This window comes from Scatophagus argus, chromosome 9 (genome assembly GCF_020382885.2).
Source record: "Scatophagus argus isolate fScaArg1 chromosome 9, fScaArg1.pri, whole genome shotgun sequence".
In the NCBI taxonomy this organism is placed as follows: Eukaryota; Metazoa; Chordata; class Actinopteri; family Scatophagidae; genus Scatophagus; species Scatophagus argus.
In genome coordinates this window covers 17,686,125-17,706,714 of record NC_058501.1, presented here as the reverse complement: position 1 = coordinate 17,706,714, position 20,590 = coordinate 17,686,125, and the positions used below count along the sequence as shown (strand labels likewise).

The 20,590-nt window shown below is 40.2% G+C and overlaps 2 protein-coding genes across 4 annotated transcripts; one reads left to right on the top strand and one right to left on the bottom strand.

Moving 5' to 3' along the window:
* Positions 1–1,759: 1,759 nt before the first annotated feature.
* dedd1 (death effector domain-containing 1) lies at positions 1,760–14,832 on the bottom strand. 3 transcript variants are annotated; one of them, XM_046399246.1, is made up of 7 exons: positions 14,690–14,832; positions 14,203–14,362; positions 13,346–13,853; positions 13,050–13,178; positions 12,396–12,533; positions 3,435–3,821; positions 1,760–3,125 (listed from the first exon to the last, which is right to left on the bottom strand). In XM_046399246.1, the coding sequence occupies exons 3-7, from the start codon at positions 13,818–13,820 to the stop codon at positions 3,112–3,114; spliced, it is 1,143 nt and encodes a 380-aa protein (XP_046255202.1). In that variant the 5' UTR covers positions 13,821–13,853; positions 14,203–14,362; positions 14,690–14,832; the 3' UTR covers positions 1,760–3,111. The 3 variants fall into 3 exon arrangements, with proteins under 3 accessions (XP_046255202.1, XP_046255203.1, XP_046255201.1); XM_046399247.1 differs by having other exon boundaries at positions 3,441–3,821; XM_046399245.1 differs by having other exon boundaries at positions 1,760–3,821.
* A 317-nt stretch (positions 14,833–15,149) lies between these two features.
* Positions 15,150–19,248, top strand: rabac1 (Rab acceptor 1 (prenylated)). The gene is made up of 6 exons (XM_046399285.1): positions 15,150–15,304; positions 16,414–16,549; positions 16,816–17,028; positions 17,278–17,375; positions 17,831–17,932; positions 18,183–19,248. Exons 2-6 carry the CDS (start codon positions 16,428–16,430, stop codon positions 18,269–18,271), a joined length of 624 nt encoding a protein of 207 aa, XP_046255241.1. The 5' UTR covers positions 15,150–15,304; positions 16,414–16,427; the 3' UTR covers positions 18,272–19,248.
* The last annotated feature ends 1,342 nt before the right edge of the window (positions 19,249–20,590 follow it).

The window sequence follows — 20,590 nt, the reverse complement described above, 5'->3', positions numbered from 1 at the left end:
GCCATCAAACAAGGCATACTCTTAACAGGGTAGAAAAGGCCCTATCAGATTTTTTCCCCCTGAGGGTTGGTCACACTTAATGTTCTCCATGATGGCAAGTCAAAAATAAAACTTAATTTGTATAATCATCAGCATTTTTAAAGAGTGGGGGGGGTCGTCAGAGGGCTCTTAACTGAAATAACAGTTGATGGGTAAACCAAGTGACGAGAAGAAAGTGCAGTAAATATTTAAAACAAAAGAGGCAAGCAAGAGATCTGATAGCATAAATTAACCTTTACAAACCTTGGTTGTGAAAACAAATTACAAAACTCAAATTAATTTGCTCATTTCAATGCATCTTGAGTGTTATATCTTATTGAGGATCTCTAAAATGCCATCATCAAAAATCTGCACAGATATTTTTAGAGATTTAAAGTATCTCTGTGCAGATTTTTCCTGAGATACTTTAAATCTCTAAAAGCTCTTAATTGGAGCCATTGTACAATCTAACCTTGAGTCACAGATTTCCTGAAGCCCATCAGAGTGCCTGTATGGACTGCTTGGTCAAATTTCCAATTGAAATGACGTGACACTTCAAAGCGCCCTTTAGCAGACATTTACATTATTTATTCATGTGCTTGAGGTCCGTGTTGGTCTACTTCAGAGGATTTAATTATGCCCAAAGAGGTGATAAAGCTAAACACCCCCCTCGCTATCATAAAGAATCAACATATCTTCACGGTAATGTTAAGAAATGTGATAGTGAAGACACGACCACATAATTATTTTTATGCTATGACCTCCATGAGGAGATTTGCTTGGCTGAGATTTTTGTTTTCCATAGTCTTTGTACTACAGCGCAACATGAATGGGAGGTATGTCACACAGGTAAAACCAAAATATCAATTTTCTTTTAAAAGCTGAGAGAAAAGTGCACAACTACATGATGACTGGCCATGCGATGAGGTATTTGAAAACAAAACAAAAATTTTAATAACTTAGAGACAGCCACAAAAATACATTTTAAGATAATGTTCTTGGTCCCCATAGTGGAGGTTATGTTTTGGTTTGTGACAAATGTAAACTAATTTATTACTAAAACAAAACATGTGAGACTAATGATATTAAAAAATTAATTTAAGGGGACCATCTGTATGGAAAATTATCTTTCAAAGAAAATCACATTTTTTTAAATAGATCATCTTAAAATACTTAACATCTTGCTTGCAAAAATTCAAATTGTAAATGTTTAGCATTTGCAATTGATATTGATAGGCAGCAAGTTTTGCTTTTTTAAAATATGCCCACTGTAACAGCTGGATCTCACAGCGGAGGGGAGATTGCTAAAATGTTCAAATTAGACACCATTCTTGGGTTTTATCATACAGACAGCTCAGAGCAAAAACAATTAAGGATCTGATCCACAGTGACCTGCATTCAGTGGACCTCTTCAGATCGTTTAGGGGCAGACAGGCAGGGTGGAGACTGACTTTTGATTTATTTGTTTATCTTTTTAATTATATATAGTTTTTGATTTTTAAATTAACACTAGAAAAAACACTATTTGATTGTAAGTGTTTTAACATGTAGGTAAACAACATGTCTAAAAAATATTGTTTCCTACCAGCTACAGTGAAACTTTTAAGTGAAATCTTTGAGTAATACCATCATAATACGAACATCTGTGTGTTTTCAGGAGTCGCTTCCACAACACTGGCAGCAAAGATTAAAACTGCAGCAATTTAGTTACTGATTTTCCAACAAAGGAGTTTTAAGCAAATTTCAATAACCAATGATCACAAATAACCTTTATTTTTCACCAGAAATAATGTCCAATGTATAAAGATTTCCACAAAAACAATTGCCATAACAAAAGCAAATTTTCTTTTAACAAAAATGTTCCCCTGAATTAGTTTTTTTTTCCTCTAATAAACAACATAAATCATACATCAACAAATGCATTCATCAAAAGACACACAGACGTACACATGAAATTATGTCCATTGTCTCTCTCTCTCTCTCTCTCTCTGCCTGGCCCTGCAGAGCACTTGCACTTCAGACAGTAGCAAGTCTGCCTGCTTAAGTCGTGCCTGTATGAAGGGACTTAGAGGAGGGCCCTTATTGATCGTCTTCTATGAGTGAAGTCCAGGCATTAGTTCCAGCAGGGTGAGTAGACAGCTGTCCGTGAGCCACTCTACTGGGCCTACATAGCAGGGCTGAGTGGAGCTGGGATGTGCACTTTTGATTTTGATCTCCCCAACATCACTTCTATTGACCGACGCGCTGTCCTGTGCTTTACTTGCTGAGAGAAGCACTTGGCGAGGCCTAGCTGGAAGCCCGGACACAAGCCACCATTGTATTATCTGGGCTGCTGTTGACAAGCTTGGGATGATGAATCTTCCATGGTCTGCTGAGGCCTAGCCCTAATCATTGCTGTCATCTACTGGCAACTGCCGTATCCACTGACCACGGTAATCACAACTCGAGTTATCGAAGTACACAGGGTTGAGAATCTCTGCGTTTGTTATCAAGGTGTGTATGAGTGTACTAGGTTTTCCGAAGTTAAACACAGGTCAGTCTGTACCGAGAGCAGTCCACTTTTCTGCCTAGGCTCAATTTTCTCTCACATTTTTAAAGATCAGAAACCTTTTCTCATACTTTAAATTAGTTGTAATAAGGATGTACCCATTAGCATTGTCATTATTTTCCAATAAGTCAATGAAAACCACACAATAAACCATGACTTGTTGGGTATAGTCATCTGTTTGTATTTCAGAATTTTGAGAAGAGACATGTTGGAATCTGAATGCCCAATGTCTATGCATAAACTGCTACAAACAAAATGTTTGTTAAGTGCTTGGTTTTCTTGCGGTGATTTTATTATGTATGTGTCTGTGTGTGTGGTCTCAACCACGGCCATGCGAACGCTTCAACACAACATAGTTATTTTGCAGTATTTTCACGTGTGGCAGCCCATCTGTCTTAACCTTACTTGTTTAATACCAATAATGTCATGAGGGGCTTACCACATGATCTTGTGGCACAGGCTCGTTGCACAGGCTTGCTTGTTCCTTGGTTCCTCACTGAGACTAAGAAGAAAAATCTTGATACATCCTGTTTCATCCCGGTGTCTTACAAAGTAGCACCTGTGCATCCAAAGGGAAAGCACATTGATCCATTATTATTCATTTTTCTTTCGCAAACAATGATAATATTTCACCTGCAAATGAACAAGTCTGAAAATTTAAGGCCTGTTGTGTACACAAATTGATGGTAAGTGCTGCCATCTAGTGGCTATGACATAGACTGCAACTACAAAAGGAGGCCTTAAAAATGCTTCCAAATTCACCTGTAACCACAATTTTCCAAAGCCTTCTCATGTTTCAAAATTAACATAAACACACCCTAAAGAGTCTCATCAGTCTATACAGCCCAGCGAGTCTCTGTGTGCCCACCATTACCGCATGACAGCATTCTCCTCCTAATGCCAAAGGCACTTAGCAGCCTTCGGCCCTCCTCGTAGTCGTCCTGGTCCACACTGATCAGCAGGCGGACGCCCTCCGTGCCTGCTGCCATCCTAAGGGAGTCAGTGATGAAGACACCTTTCAGGGCCTCCAGCAGAGCTCCACTCAGATAGTCACCCCAGAAGGCCTCCAGGTTGTCCAGCTCTGTGAACTTGATGTCGCAGACAATGGATCCTAAGTCTCTGGCACGAAGCAGCGAGTTGGCTTGGCTGAATAACTCAAACTGGCGCTCCAGGGGCTGCTGCTTGTCCGAGGACACACCATCCCGCAGTACTGACTCATGTTCCAGGTATTCGGCTCGGACTCGCAGGCGAATATCTGATAATGGAAGACAGAGGAGGAAGCAGCGGATAGAAAGTAGGGGGTCACAGTGTGGCAGGGGAGAGTTCAGGAAAGAAAGCGAATGATACAGCGAGGAAAAGGGGGAGGGAAGAGAAGGAAAAAAGACAGAAGGGTGAGGAAAGAGAAGGAAAGGTTATGGAAAAAGTTAAAGTGAACAGTCAGATTGAAGAGACCCACATACCAAACAGAAAGGGAAGAGTCATGAAGTCAAAACAAAGGAAAAAGAAACAGAGACAAGACAATAAACATTGTAAGACAGCTCAGTTAACTTATCTATGTTAATGTATCACATTAAGCAGGGATTTTTATTTATTTATTTTTTATAAAAAGGTGTTCAAGAGATAAAGAGTCCCCAAAAGGAGTGACCAATCAGCTGACAACTAACTTGACAGGAAATTGTGCACTTAAATTCTCCAGGATATTTCTCTTGATTAAACTCTAACAAAAGAATAAATATGATGGCGCAGCAGGGCAGAGCAGACCGTTAATTACATGAGGCACTGGTACTAGATCAACCCGACACTTTTTGAGTTAAATAGTTTTGTAGCCCCTTGAGTTCATCTTCAAGAGAAACTCTGCAGCTGAACCGGTAGCATTGTTCCCTTTCTTCCTTGGCAGTTCAGTTGAAAGTATTAATGTTGACGGTTAACAAGCTCAGCAGATCCCAAACTGAAAATTTGATCACAGTCTCCCATTTGACAAGATTTTATCCAAGGGGTTCCCCATCTGATAAGAATTTTGTTTTTGGATATTTAATTACAGAAAACATGTGAATCCCATGACCAAAATAGTCACTCTGCCTTTGTGTTACTTATGAAGGGAACAAAAGTGAAAACAAATCATTTGTCTTTTTCCTGGGGACTTCCTGGAATACCTACAAACACCCTTGGGGGGTCCCCAGACCCCACTTTGAAAATCAATGAACTACATGACTGCCAGTATTTCGAAGAAACTGATGAATTTCCAGTGCAACTCCCTGCATCGTCTACATAAATCATTGCTATAGAATAATTCCAAATTAACTTGACACCCTGAGCAAAAATCACAATGGTATAAAATGAAAGCAACTTAGCAGTGTCAAGCCCCGGAGTGGCACTTGATTCCAGCCTGGTGTTTAAAAACACCACATTCATATTGATAGACATGTTTAATGCTGAGAACAGATACTGGAGTTCCGCAGTAACACGATTGGTGGTCATGCAACAGCACAGCGAGAAAGATCAGAGGATACATACTGTACTGAGCAAGAGCACGGCTGAGATCGTCCCTCATGTCATTATTCCAGAGCTTCGAGTGGAAACCAGCGGCTGACGACTTTTGCTGCAACAAAAACCCATCTCTCCCACTCAAACCCCTTCAGCAGAGGTTAATAGTATTCACTGCCAATGACACCCCTTTTACTAGAAACATTCCCATCATTATCTCATTGCAAAGGTGCGAAGAAACCTTTTTCTGAGCAGTTTTAAAGCCATAATTGCATCTATAGGTAAGCAAAAACAAGCCAAGCCAAAACCTCTTGCTGCTCTCCATCAGGCTTTTTTTTAAAAAAGGGACTAATAAGGCAAAATGCCACAAAAACGACTTTAGATTGTGCTCAGAATAAACGTGTCAGCAAAATGACTTTGAATAAAGTAAACTAAAACACTTATTTTAGGAGGCTCAAGATGCATGTTGACAATAGATAGTCTAATAATAGAAGAGATATGGCACACAGTCATTACAAGACCAAGGACCCAACTTGAACACGCATCAAGGCTTTTGTTCCTGGTTAACTGTACAGTAGCTGAGATTCCACTGGTAGATGTTTCAGCTCAAGACTCACGTTTGTCCTCTTTCCATTCACATTTTGTTTGGGGCTATGGGGAATGGCGTAAGACTCAAGAGGGGTAAAGTTTGGAAAATGCCAACATTAGAAATGCAAATGTTGAATTAAGGCATTGATTTTGCATGTCTTAACATTTGTAGGAGAGCAATAACCAAACACTGGCTTTAGCATTCATGTTTCACAAGGCTGTGATTAGACTGCTATAAAACAGAGGACTGCATCAAAGGGGACACTCAATCAATAAGGTTTAAAAAAATGTTTAAAATATGCAGGGTTGGAGAGAAGAGCCAATTGAGAAGCCACTTGCAGATGGAGATTATTCAATTTACACTTTAGTTTACTCACACAAGAAATATCAAGGCAAAATGATTTTCTTCATGAAGGCAATTATGGTACAAGAATATGAAACACTGACATTTTACAGGTTTATGACATTTGATTGCAATTTTACAAATTATTATTCCCTATTTCTAGTACATTAGAAGCCCCCCCTCCTCCCCAAGTTAATCCATTGACAATACATACAAGTTTTATACATCATGGTCAGAAAAACCTTTTCATACCACATATCATGATTGTCATCAGAGAACATAAAGTCCCAATATGAAGGATTCATATTCCTTTTGTTCATGTTTTATTGTTTTACGACATTAATTCACAGTGGACCTCTAAAAGCTGGGAAGACTGTCTCAAGATAAATATTTCAGTACTACAAACAAAAGGTTTAGTTCAGCTTTGTACAATCAGTCATGAAATAAATATGCCAATCTGCCTAAAGCATGCAGTATTTAAATACGAGGTGTACTTTCAACAACAAGTGAAAAATTCTACCAAGAGACCTGAGGGAACTCAAACCTCAGCTCCCTTAGGAGTGGACACAACTGTTAGGCCGGTATGGAGAAAGATAAGATAGTCCTTTATTAGGCCAGCAGTGGGAAAATTCACAAGTTAGTATTGAAATAACAATTACAAATTATCTCTGATTTGTCATCTGTTGGGCATATGCCCATAACAGCTCACCGACTAAAAATACACTATCCCTACTGTAAAGTATGATGATGGCAGCATCATCACTATGGGGTCGGTTCTCTGCACCAGGCCCCATATTGCTCGCGATGGTAGAGGATAAACTGAATGCAGCAAAACACCGAGAAATCCTGGTGGAAAAAACATGCTGCAGTCCGCAACTGCGAGACAGATTTAATTTTCAGCAACATACCCAATGTATTTATACAGATTTGTTTTCACTTTTTTTTAAATTTTTTATCTGTTATCCACCGTGATTACATGTTGCAAAACAATAAAACATAAACATATCCAAGGTGGTGGTGGGAGAGGTTTGAAAACACTTCCGTACAATATTTTTGTAAGCACACTGACAAAGCAGCATTGACAGGACGTGTTTAAGCATTTCAGTATTCAGATTCATCACAAAATGTCAAATCGGACATCTAAAAAGGTAGAGAGGTGATTCATATCAGCTAACTTTTGGCACTCTCATAATATTCAGTATGAACTTGCTGAAATATTAAGTTTAAGTGATGTTAACAATTCGTCCTTTTGGATCATTACACTGTGTGAGGGCTGTGGCTATGATAAACACCTGCCCTTCATGCAATTACTGCATTTATGGATGGCCTCCATTTTTGCCTTCCCATTTTATACTGAGCAGGATGAAGGTAGAGATATGGGCACTGAGGGGGAGGCCATTTAAAACCACAGGAACACAATGATAGTCATTTTGTTAGGGTTACAGAGCACTTCACGCTTCATCAGACACAGAGACATCCACTTAGACAGGACATTAGGAAGCACAGCTTTCATTTTCTCACTTTAAACACCAAGCCCCTTTGGCTTCCTCCATCTCACCCCACCAAAAAAGAAAAAAAAAAAAAAGTTTAAGTACCCATTTACGAGGAGTCACTTGGCACGAAGAGCTTCAACTCTTTATCGATCCGTTTTTCTGCTGAATGACTGACCGAGAGAGTGGAGAGTTAGGGGAGTACTGAGAGACAGGCAGACAGAATTCTCTCTTTTCCCCATAGACAAAAATCACTCTCTGTACCATTTTTGCGTAGTTTGAGCATTTAGTGTTCGTTCTCTCCCTCGCATTGTGTGTAAGGATACTGTTTTCCTGACACACAGGTTGGTCTGTTTAGAACTGCAAACACAGAGAAAAAAGAGAAAGAGAGAAAGACAAGCACAAGTGGGTTGGATATCTGTCGACTGGGTTGTTTCTTTTTTTCAACATCTAAGCAGGCATGGCACAGCACTCACTTCTCTTAGTTGTAACGAGGTTTGAGTCAGGGCAATAGTTGGACAAGTTAATCAGCTCAGAAATGCCTTTACTGTAGCTCTACAACAGTACGTGGCAGTGGCTAAGTGGGATGCTTGGGACTACTACTTACTTACCTTGACCTTACCCTCACCTTCACCGGGCCATTCTTTAAACTCCAACCCTAACATTACTTGGATGTGGCCATTAAACCAAGCAAGGGCCATCACAAGCACCCGATTTACACAGCACAAAACCACTACTGAGCTGGTAGGTGCAAACACCTTATGGGCGTTTGCAACAGCAGTTATCATTGACATAATTTAATCGAGACACTTTGATGAAAATGATGTGAGCGATAAATCATGACAAGAAAGAATATCTGAGGTCTGTTAAAATGCTAGGGGCCAGCACTGGACTGAACCGCCCTATCTTTCTCTGCTCCCTCTTGACAAATGCACACCCAGGACTCACACAGGGCACAGAGATAAGATACAGCAGGAGCTTCCTTCAGCAGAGCACTGATGGGTTATTTTCCTCAAAACTGCCCAAATAAAGGTTACACTGGCATTTTTAACAGCTGTCTGATGGCAGCCATTTTCGATTGAGAAACTGAATACAAAGCCAGTCCTTATGAAAAGGATGAGTATCAAAATTAGCATTTTTATAACGCCAGATGTGGCTCCAGATGTGAGTTTTAGTGAGCCAGTATGATTTGAGATTGTTGAATCTTAAGGCAGATGTTGACAACCACTTGTAATGAAGATAGCGTAAGGGAAAAGGATTGACCCAAAAGGTTTCCTACATGCAGTAATAACTGGAACTTCCACAAACATGCCCAACATATTTCTGCTTTGTCTTTACAGTGCTGAGTTGAACTCATTAGGTGTATTAATCCAGTGTTCTTCACTAAGAGCTAAAGCTTAACACTAAAGCTAAATAAAACCTTAAACACAAATAACTTAAAACTGATTGTTGTCTCCTTCTTTGATTTAGAACATAATTATATCATCAAATTGTAGATTTTTGGCTGTTGTAATTCGTATCAGGATCCGCTCAAAATAACTATTTGTATGTTGTTCAGTTTCTTGTATTACCGGTGCAATTTTATGGCGCAGCCAAAGCCTATATTGACTTTCTCTCCAATTTCAACCATCAATATTTACATCTTTTGCCATCTCAACTTACACTAACCTCGACTCTATTGTAGACAGACCTTCAGTCACAGTGAGTTTGCTTTGCATTTGCGCATTTTATCATTTAGCTGCTCAGTTTAAGTCTTGAGAGTCCCGTGTTAATCAGACGGTTTTCTTTAGCATCAGACACATTTAAGCTAACGCATTTTCTCTTTCAATACAATGAAAAACATAGCATGAATAATGCCATTATTTTTTGCGATTCTATTGTCATATGACACATGCATGACATTTGATCTACATTTCCAAATGCTAACTAGGTAAAAAAAAAAAAAAGTATGACAATTATTTCTGGGCTTTCATCAAAGTGCATTATCATGTCACGTAGCTGTCTGTCAAAATGAACAGGAATGTTTGACAGTGTCAACACCTGTAGGGTGTACATTTCTACATTTACGAAGACACAGACAGCCCTGCCAAGACATGGAAGCAGTTTGTTGGCAATGTTTGTGAAAATCTGTCAGGTTCACCAGGGTTATTCTCCACAGAGAATCTGGGAATTTGAAAATTCAGTTTCTTTACATACATCCCCTAAGTATGGCTTTAGTGAGATCAGATACAGTAAACTTTGAGTCGTCCAGAGATTTTTGTTACTTTGGCATGTTTGACTTCAACATCAGCTGAAAACATTTTGGGAAATATTTTAGGCTTACTGCTGAGGGTTCAGTTCTGTGAAACACTGACACTAACAAGTCTTGTCAGAAACAGATAAATAAGGAATGTCAAAGAGAATGTTTTCTCAGCTACAGTGCACAACACCAGAGGACATTACAAGATCACTTTTTTTGAGAGTGCATTACATTTCCCTAAGGGGATACAGGGTAAGGGTTAGCTACATTATGATACACAATCATCGAATACAGAGCAAAGTGGCTGCACCAACTCCTGTTGTAACAGGAGGGGGGCAGCCTCTTTTACCTTAGGCATCGGCCCAGACTTGTGAGAGCGCATGACTGAGTTGATCACCCACACAGCAGTATGTATGGACTGAGTGGAGTGACAGACTTTTTGTTTTGTTCCTCAGTCTTTCCCTCTGTCTCCATGATCCACTGTGTCTTAGGTTACTCGATCTGAGTCACAATCCTGAGTCAACCTGGTGGAATCAAATGTGGAGTCAAGACAGCAACATGTTTATGGTCACAGGCACATCACTCATCCTGAATAGCTAGGAAGGGCTGTCTTCATTTCTAGATGATGTATATATCTAATTTTTCCCCTTTAAAATCAAGTCAGAATCATCAGTCCTTTGTTGTATTAAATTTTTCTAACCAACAGGAAAAGATGAACATCCAAAGAGAAATGTTTGAGCACATCTGCACGAATGACTAAGCAAACTTCACACAAATGGCAACTGATGTTATTGTTATCTCCACCTTATTGTCCTGAGAGGAACTGACATTGATTGATTAAAAGGCAGACAATAGAGGATATGTGGAGCAGGACTTTGATAATGGTTTACATAGTGCAGCTTTCCACTTGAGTTAGACTGTTTCGAACAACTGGTCAAATAATATTTCACGAAGAAATTGGAGGTTTGACAGATGACTCTTAAGAACTTTGCATCAATAAAGCAATAAAGCAGGGGGCTGCATCTAGCGATGACTGGCCAACTTCCTTCAGACAGAGTAGACGAGAGGACAGGAGACAACCTACCAGTATGCACTGTTATCAACAGCAGCAGACAGGCCAGTGGGTTATCGAAAACATGAAATGAGGCGAAAAGAATGTAAAGAAGGGCCAGATGGAGAAATGAACAGGGCAACAAAAACTCCCTGATGTTGCATGTTTCCTCAAAACCGTTAAGGAGATAACGACTAAACATAAGAGCGGGACAATGAAACTTCCATGTAAAACAGCTTGAGTAATAAAAGAAAATGTCAGTCAACTCAAAGGGAAGATCGAGAATTGTTCCCCCATGTTCTATAGTTGAACCAATTGCTGTTAACTGTTTTTTGTTGAAGTCGTAAACCAGACAGAGCGCTCAAATTTTAATGTGTTTTAGTTGTTGAGTCAGCACAGATAGAAAATTAAGTTATCTGACTTAAGTCATTGCTAATTTTTGGTACAACTGCTCACACAAAAACCTTATATCACATTCAAAAAGACAGAACCACAGTCTCAGCCCATGTAACAGAAGAGATTTTATGCCCATGTGCGAATCCAAATTTAAACTGGCAATAGAAAAAAATGGTTTGCTCTAACATATCATTATTAAGTAAATGTTGATTGCACATTTTAATGGCAATAGAATAAAGAACATTGTTGTTTAAAGGGATGGTTCCCTACCACAGACCTCGCTATCGCTACAAAATTTTGTCTGCCACCAGGCTCGATCTCTCCCATGAAAATAAAGCGTGACAGTCAATGAAGTGTGTCACTCAATGTGACAGAGAATTTTTTTTTCCCTTGTTACATTGGTGCAGCTCACAAAGGCAATTCTGTGCAGTTCAGGTGCATTTTAACAGTCAAATCATGCTGACATTTTGCAGGCAAAGCCTCTCCATTGTGTGCCAAACAGTGCTAGTGGGGCTAGTGTGCTGCCAGCTGTTACTCAGGACCAACTGGACTTCAGTTATTGGTCCAGTTATTTGGAAATGTGTTAGTAATATTATCACCGTGCTTTGATTTCATCAGGGTGAAAGGCACAACAGCCAAAGACGTTTTGTGATTAAAGCATGATACACAGAAGAGGAGTTGTAGTTTTAATTCTAAAGGACTTCCAATGAAGCTCACGTGGATCTGCACTTCACTGTGTATGCTCTCAAAGTAGGAAACAGTGTGTGAGTAATACATCGAAATTTTGAAAAAAAGAGCAAATGAGTTTACAGAGCTGTTGCTTTGTAATGCAAATTTTCACATGGAGTTGAAAAAAGTGAAAAATATTGTCCATGAAATGTTGGATGTGAAAGGTTTCTGTGAGTTCAGGTTTTTTGGAATGATGGTTTGGAGAGAAAAAAAAGGAAATCAGAAGAAAATTATAAATAAAAAAAAAAGAAACTAAAGAAAAATATTCAGACTTAGTATATAAACTCCTTAACCAAAATTAAGGTTCAGCCTAGACAAACAACATCAGAATTATAGAAAACAAAAACAGGTGTTGCAGGAGAAGATAAGATTGAAAATGAAATTGGAACTATGCCGTTAGTGAAAAGACAGGAAAATGGTCTCTAAGAGAAAATGGTAGGATGAAGACAGCAGGGCAAAGATGAGAAACTAAATGCCAAACAGGTTAAGAATGCAGGGGCTGCACTTACTGCAGGACACTTTTTGTAGCAGTCGCGGTGGAGGCAGTGGCTGGCTCGGTCTGCTGGTTTTCTTGGGCTTGCGGCTCCAGCCATTTCCCCTCTTCTTCCTCCTCCTGGTGGATGGCCCAGGCATAGGAGGGCAAATACCTGACAGAACGTGCATGGAATTACTTTGCGGTATTAGAGTGATAAGATACAGGAATGAATGGGGTTTTGTTGTGAAAATTGGCGCTGTCCTGTTTAATTTCTTTTCTTACTTCTGTTAATTGCTCCATGTGTATCAATTTCTCCTGATATCTGATCAAAACATACTTCTTTTCCCCATATAATGTTCACCACAAGTATATGGTATGTAACCAGCCACAAAAATAATTCTACAACTGACTGTATTGTGGTTTTGACCTGGGGAAACCAGGTCCTAACCAGAGGTACACGGGCATTCCTAGCACAACAGAAGTATGAAATCAACAACATTAATGCCTCTTCACCAAAAAATATGTAATGACATTGAGTGAGTGATTAAGTGAGTATAAATATGTTAGATGCTGTAAGGAATGACACACTAGCTTTGGCCAGACAGTCCCCCTGACTGACAAAAACATTTGTGGAGACACTGTAGGTTATAATTACATGTAGCTAAATACAACACTATTGTGCACTTACCGGTTCTCAAATGCTGTGTGAAAGAAGGAAGAGGTATCGCTGTCTGTCTGCAGCTGTGTTGCATTTCAGAGGTGCACAACAACTCTATGTTCTCCATTCCATAACTGTGTTCAATTCTCTCTGGAGATGCTAAAAAGCATAAAAACAAATTAATATTCATTTAAGCTATGAATAGTAAGGTCGGAAGGCAATAATGTCCAACACATTGGAGCAGGACATCTTAGTGAGAAGGAACTGACAAAGCACTCAACATAATCTCAAAATCTGATAATGAAAACCCTCTGATTCATCCTCACCTGTCCTCCTTTTCTTGTGGGACACGAAAGGCAGCAGGTCATGACGAGTGAGGACTCTCAGTAGTTGCAGTAGTGGCTCTAGGTTGCCATCGCTGACATATCCTCGCCTCTCCAGCTCCAACAACAACTCAAGGCCACTCGTGGGCTTACATGAGGCCACTAAGGGCCCTTGGGAGTTCTGAGGCTTTAACCGCCTCCAGGCTTTTACCAGCTCAGGGCTTGGGGAGACCCCTGAGTCATCTGTATCATCCACATGGGGCTCAACTGTCCAGCCTGTTGGATCCAGGGGGTGAGGTGCAGAACAGGTTTCGTTCAAAAGGAATGACAACACCTCAACGTCGGTCTCTGTCAGCTGAGAACCAACTATTTCAAAGACCTCGTGGAGAGACAACATCCCATAGTAGTTCAGGCACTCTGTTTCATCCCAGTAAAGTGAGTCCCTGAGCGGGTACCCTGGATGATGCACTGCAGCCATGACTCGGCCTAAAGCCCCTCTCCACCTCCTCACCTGTGTCACACATGAAAGTTACATTTGAGAAACAAACCAATAAGGTAAGATATGATACTCAACTGCAATGTAACCAAATTAAACTATCCTTGTCTTTTTCTCTAAACACAAGCTTGACCTCAAATTCCTTTGTCATTGCGTGCCCACAATTAAATTCTATAGCTGTTAAGGAGAAAGGTTCCTTAAAGAAACTTATAACTAGCACGTCTGGTCAACTGCACGTAATGTGCGTGCTTTAGAATACACTGGAGCTGGTGTTTATATCATGCTAACGTTTCCGTATTACGGATGCACTCCCATTTAACTTACAATATTGCAAGGCCTGTTTTAGAGAGCTAACCAGTCCTACCTGTTTTCGGGTTCAGCGCCACGCTGTCTTCAAACCTGCTGTGCTACGTTCTCGACGTATCAACACCAAAGAAGCTAAGAGTTTCTCAACGCAGCAATCAGACAGTCGGCAACCGGTGGGGCAAATTACCTCCTTGGCAGGTTACGTAATCACCGATTCTCTGAGGAAAAGAAAACAAGCATTGAAACGTCGCGTTTCAAAAGCTACAGACTAAACATCCAAACTTAAATTAAAAACTAGAGCGTAACATGGAGTAACATGACACATATTCCTCTCATTGTGGACAGAAATGTATCGTGTGTTTGCGATAGCAGGCATAAACAGATTACTTGCTAGCTAAGAACGCTGTTAGCTGATGTGAACCATAAACTGGCCTTTACAAACACGGACCCTGGATGATATCAGTGATAACGTAAATATAACGTAAAACAAATGGGTATAAAAGTGTGCAGTGCATTTTCAGAAAGCTATTTAAACATTAGCCTACCTGACAACTCACGTTCCTGGTTATTAACCTTAGTTGATCGGACAACTTCCACAGCGCCGTTGACTACAGACAGCAGCACAATAACAGAGAAACAGACCAATCAGGGCACGCCGCCTGCTCCTTGACATCCGGTCACGTTTTACTTCAGCTGATCGTAAAACAGCCGATTCCATGTCGGGTGTGTAGCTTCTGTAGTTTGAGTTCTGTTGCTGAAATAATGCAGAAATAAACGCCTCACATTAACCACATGCAATGTTAAAATGATGTACACATGCATACACCAATTATCAGAGTGGAATTATGAAAGTAGTATTTAATTCAGAAATGGGCTTTTCTGCAAAAGAGCAGAAAATACATGATCTGAAAACTAATCCCAAAACTGAGACAAGTTATTTATATGACAGAGTTCACAGAGTTCAAACAATCAATCTTTAGGAGAAAAAATACAACATCAAACACCACAACAGAGGATGGACAGTCCCCGATACGGTCAGTAGGTGGCGGTGTTCATCGCGTAGACAGCAGGAAGTTAGATGACATCCGCATCACATCCGTGAAAAACACAACATTAGAACAACATTAGAAGGTCTGAGTGAGTCCCATCAAAGTTCTTCTGTAAGTATTTTTCATTAAACTGGTAGAGATTTGACGGTTCAGACAGGTCCGCTTTTTGATATTGGTATGATACATCCACTCGCCGACGTATGCTCTGTTGCTATGTTATAGTCACTATTGTCTGTACCTGTTAGTGGGTATGCATGTTAGCAGAGAAGCTATCTGTGGCAATCTTTTGTACAGTGAGCGAAGTTGTCTTTGCTACACGTTGTTTTCATTTAATCGCTCAAAGGTACTGAATTTGCTAACGCTATCCAAGTTTGTAAACAAATACTTTATGGATGTATGCTATAAACCGTTTCTTAAATGTCCCGTTGTGTTAACAGACGTGGCAGTGACCAAGCCTTAAGTGACAAAAATTTTCCACTGCTCACTTGGTGGACTGTTACAGTGCTAACGTCATTTTCTCATCCGGCATGCACGTGGATTGGAGTGTAGTCATCTGACTGCTATTATGGAGAACACTCTTATTGATTTTACTTATGATTTTTACTTTTTGTGTCAAGTGGTGGGGCACTATTTTTTTCACGACATCTAAACTTACAGAATGTCCATGAATGCACCCTACCATCGTTCGTAATTGATTACTGTATCGAGATAGATTTCAGCTAAATGATCGATGTGTCTATTATGAAACATCTAAAGTAGTAACATCATCATAAGTTAGAAAATACCAAAGTGATGTCCTCCTATAGCTTTTGTAGTTTTGCCAAAAAATAACAAAGACAAAATAATTTCTAATGATATGAAATTAATAAAGTAATTAACTCCTCACATTTTGGAGCTATTATAATAAAATATTTGGCATTTTATATTTAATAAATGTCTTAATTGCAAAGTTACATAACTCTGTCACTTGAATTTTACTGATAGCAGTACCAATACCAGTAGCATAATAACTGAATTGTCTGTTGGACTAATTTATTTTGTTCAGTATAAAAGTTTGACCCCACAGCATAAACTTTTGTTCATATCCAGCACTAGTCAGCACTACATTTATCATGAATCTGGGTTTAGAAGAGCCTAGGCTGAGTGAAGAGACTAGACTAGACTGTGTGAATGGAAAATAATATCACATTTATGTTTGTACGTTTACTGTTGCCTTGTAGAAGACAGTCTGTAGATGTCAACTGGAGGTCCAAAGGGGGAGAACTGTCTTGTAGACATGGACAGCAAGGCTGGCGATCTGTTCAGTGCTGAGGATGCTCATCCAACTGGTACAGGCGGAGCTGGAATCATGGCAAAGTAAGCCCCTATATATTTTTATGTTGAGTGTGATATGCACCGAATTCAACACACAATTATGTTGATAATGCTGTTATTGAAAGACGTTGTGATTCTATGCTGCTCAAATGTCCTCTTCTGTATCCAGTGAAATATACTGAAGTATCCATCCCTTTTGCTTATTAGTCCACTATGTTAAATATCCATCTGGCCACTGATATGGCAGCTACTTTATGGGTTCACTGACTCTATGTATTCAGTTCTTATGTCTTTGTCTCATTTCACAGGCTCTGGCTCCCCAAAGGTTTCTCAGCCAGTATGGCTAAAGAGTGGTTTGATAGGCGTCGTATGTCCATTCGACCTTGGGCCAGCTTCGTGGACCAACGCAAGTTTTCAAAACCCCGCAACTTTGGAGAGATGTGTCAGAGGATTGTGAAAAATGTGGAAATTTACAACAGCAACTATACCTTCATCTTCCTGGGTCTCATCCTCTACTGCATGTAAGAACCAAAACCTTTTTGTTTTTTGGGGGGTTTTTTTCATGATTTGTCAGTGGAAATATTTACTCTCCCTGCTGCCCTGCTCACACAGCCTGTACACAGAACACACACGTACTTTCTTGGAGGGATCTGGTCCCTGAGTATATTAAAATAAAGAAAAACTGAGACTTGGTTACATAAACTGAAACTAAAAATGCTGTAATAATTAACACCAAACTGATTTGACTGCTAAATTTTTTTTCTAATCAGAATCAGCTCACCGATGCTGCTGATTGCCTTGGCTGTGTACGCTGGTGCCTTCTACATAATTCACCTCAAGTCCCTGGAGTCCAAACTGGTTGTCCTCGGTGAGTAAAGCTGTCAGGGGCGCCTTGGAACCCATTCATTTTGTTCCCACTAAATATAGTGAATTCATAAATCAGCAGACACACTGGAACCATATTGTAAGTAATGTGAACCTTTGAGTCAGCAAAGATAAATCCTAAATCCTGCCAGGATTAGTTTAAATTTGTTTGGATAATATTTGCTTAATTATGTGAACAGTTAACAGAGACAGAAAGATTTTTTTATACGATGCGTGAATGCAAATTAAATTGGTTGCATGTTAGCTCTCAGTGAGTTTTGACTCGTAAATGTAATTCATTCAAGAATAGATGAAATGAATGCCTGTGTCTGCTTTAAGAAAATCACAATTTATTACCATTCAACATAGCCAGACCAGCAGAGAGGCAGCACGAAAATATCTCTCACCAGTGGCATTATTTGTGTGCAGCGTTAAATCTGTTCTTTTCTCGCCAAGCAGGCAGGGAATTGACTGTCCCTCACCAGATGAGTCTGGCTGGAGTTGTTTCTCTTCCTGTGTTCTGGCTAGCTGGAGCTGGAGCTGCAGTCTTTTGGGTCCTGGGTAAGCCAAACCACTTCAGCTCTTCTTGCCATCCATTAGTATTCTGGGCGTGCAGGAATATTTGTTGCAGCTCTAGACAGGTTACTGTAGCTATGTATTAAAGCATATTCTGTGTGAGTGTCTGCTAAATGACTTAAATGTAATTGTAAATGAGTGCAGAGACTCTCTCTCTGCAGAAAAAAACAATCCCTCTGACCTCATTGTTTTTCCCTTCACATTGCGCTTCTCCATTTGTCACGTCTCCTCTCAGGAGCGACGCTGTTTGTGATTGGCTCTCATGCCGCGTTCCGTGAGCTGGAGGCATCCGACATCGAAGAGCTCCTCATGGAGCCTGTGTGAGGAGTAGACTGAACTCTCGGCAGGTGATGGTCGACGATCAGTCATCACTTTGACCCTGTAATAATGTTAACCCAGGAGGGGTTGAGGAAAAACCTGCTCCAAGATCTGCTCCATAGTTATTTGTGCATCCTGTATACCTTGTATCTTACCTGTGCCAGTGTACCAACAATACACCTTGTCTTGCTGCTAAAGTAGTCGTTATTACTAACTGCATTGCCTTTTTCAAACTCAGTCATACACATAACTTGCCAGATGCAAAAATAATTAATGTTACAGATTATTATGATATGAACTACGAGGACTATATGCCTTTCTCTACTTATTTTATACCTTGGATGCCTCTGGTTTGTGTCAAATAGCCTCTGGCTCCCTGCAGTATCCCTTACATGGTGGCATATCTTTCAGCTTATTAATCTTACAGAACTATCTGTGCTGCACACTCTGCTGTAGATATATTCAGCTTCTGTATCTAATGCTTATGACAAGGTTGCTGATTTCTCATGTAAAGATAACGTATACAGTAAATGCAATGTTCGCAACTCTAAACTGTAAGTTCGCAACTCTAAACTGCTAAAACATGATTTATTTTCCAAAGGAAAAAGTGCCATTTAAAGCTTTAAAAATCTGTCTCTTATTATGACCATGCACAAATAAAAATTGTATATTAATGAGAATACAAAAACTATTTGGGATTTGAGGTAGGGTACCAAACAGAGGTAGGCTGATGAAAAGAACTGTTGAAAGGTCAGTACATTGTGAAGGTGTTTTGCATTGGGATAATGTGGTACATTGATGACTGTGTGTATGCATATTTATCAGCTCTACTTCCGGGATTCCGATTTGAAGGTCATTCTGTAAACCTCAACTGTTTCTTCATTGTAATTCATTCTTCATTTGTTTACACTTTGATGTAAGTTGGATGCTTTTTGTATTTAAGTGACATTTTGGAAGTGCAATAAACCCCTGGTGTAAAGATAGCTCGTCACTCTTTTTCTTAAGGTCTTTTGATGTCCAGTCTTTTCTTGTCTTGTCCAAAACTAATTCAGGCAGTTTGTTATTCAGTCAAAACTACAGTGTACTTGTGCATACATGGTGGATGTTGTAGTGAACTCAGTAGCCTGCAGTGCTTAGATTTTCTTATAATTCTGCTCTGGTCTTGAATACACAGTGGAATAGGACAGTTCCAAGCCTCATGGCTCCTCTCTTCTATCTCTAATACACCAAACACTGCAGCACTCACCAACCCCCTTTTGCCTCCCCCCTCGTGGTCCCTCTCTTGTCCCCCTTTTCACGTGACCCCCGTGACCTGTGCTCTGTGACAGCCCATCGAGAGGACCCCATGCTCAGGTTGCCATGGCGATGACCTTGGAGGGCCCCAGTCAGACACACACTCATCCACAGACACCCTAGCTTACACACTGCGGCAAAGGCGAGCGATCGATATTCTATTATACAGAGGGTAGGGGTGGGGTGGGTGGGGGTGAGGAGAGTTGCACTGCAGTGAGCTCACTGCAGAGACACAGGGGAAATTACAGGGAGGGTGAGAGTGTTTGTCAGCGAGAGTGACAAGAAAGTGGGTGTGGGTGTGTTTGTGTGTGCGTATGTATGAGCAGGAGGCAGTGCATTTGTCATGGACAGCGGTGCTGCAAAGTTTTTGTGTTTCTCACTCACAGGGAGATGTTGTAAATGCACACAGGATGCTGCAAAGTGACCTCTCAGACCACCCTCACAATATAGAGCTGTATATTGTGTATAATTTATTTGATTTTTGAAGTACGTGGGCAATAAGAGGTTCATTTAAAATGGATGACCCCTGGTGCATGGAGAGGTACCACAATTACAGGCTGTTCCCCTAAGATAAAATTTATACTAGCTTGCTTTGTTTGCAGGAATGTAACTTTTTGGAAATAACAGTTATTAATCACAAAAGCTGCTGTCCCTTCCTGAACTTATCATTCATGTTCTATTTCTGATTTCTTCTAGTCTTGAAAGATGAGCTTTGGGAAATTGTAGGACATTGTCCCCTTTGTAAGACTCTCCCGCTCACAGTGATTCTCTCCCTGAAACTTTATCAATGTCAATGTCAGATGATGCTGACACATTTACAGAGTGGTTTGGTGCATTACCCTGGGCTGCTGCCAACACTTCCTCTTATGGCAGTTTAACATTATGCAGTTTGTAGGTTGAAGTGCATGTAAATTCCCAACACTAGGTGGCATCCCATTCTCATGTTTCTGCTTCCTCATTTCTGCTCCTATAGAACCATAACCTTTTAGCATTTGCTAGCATTTTGTCAATCTGATTTAATTATGAAGTGGG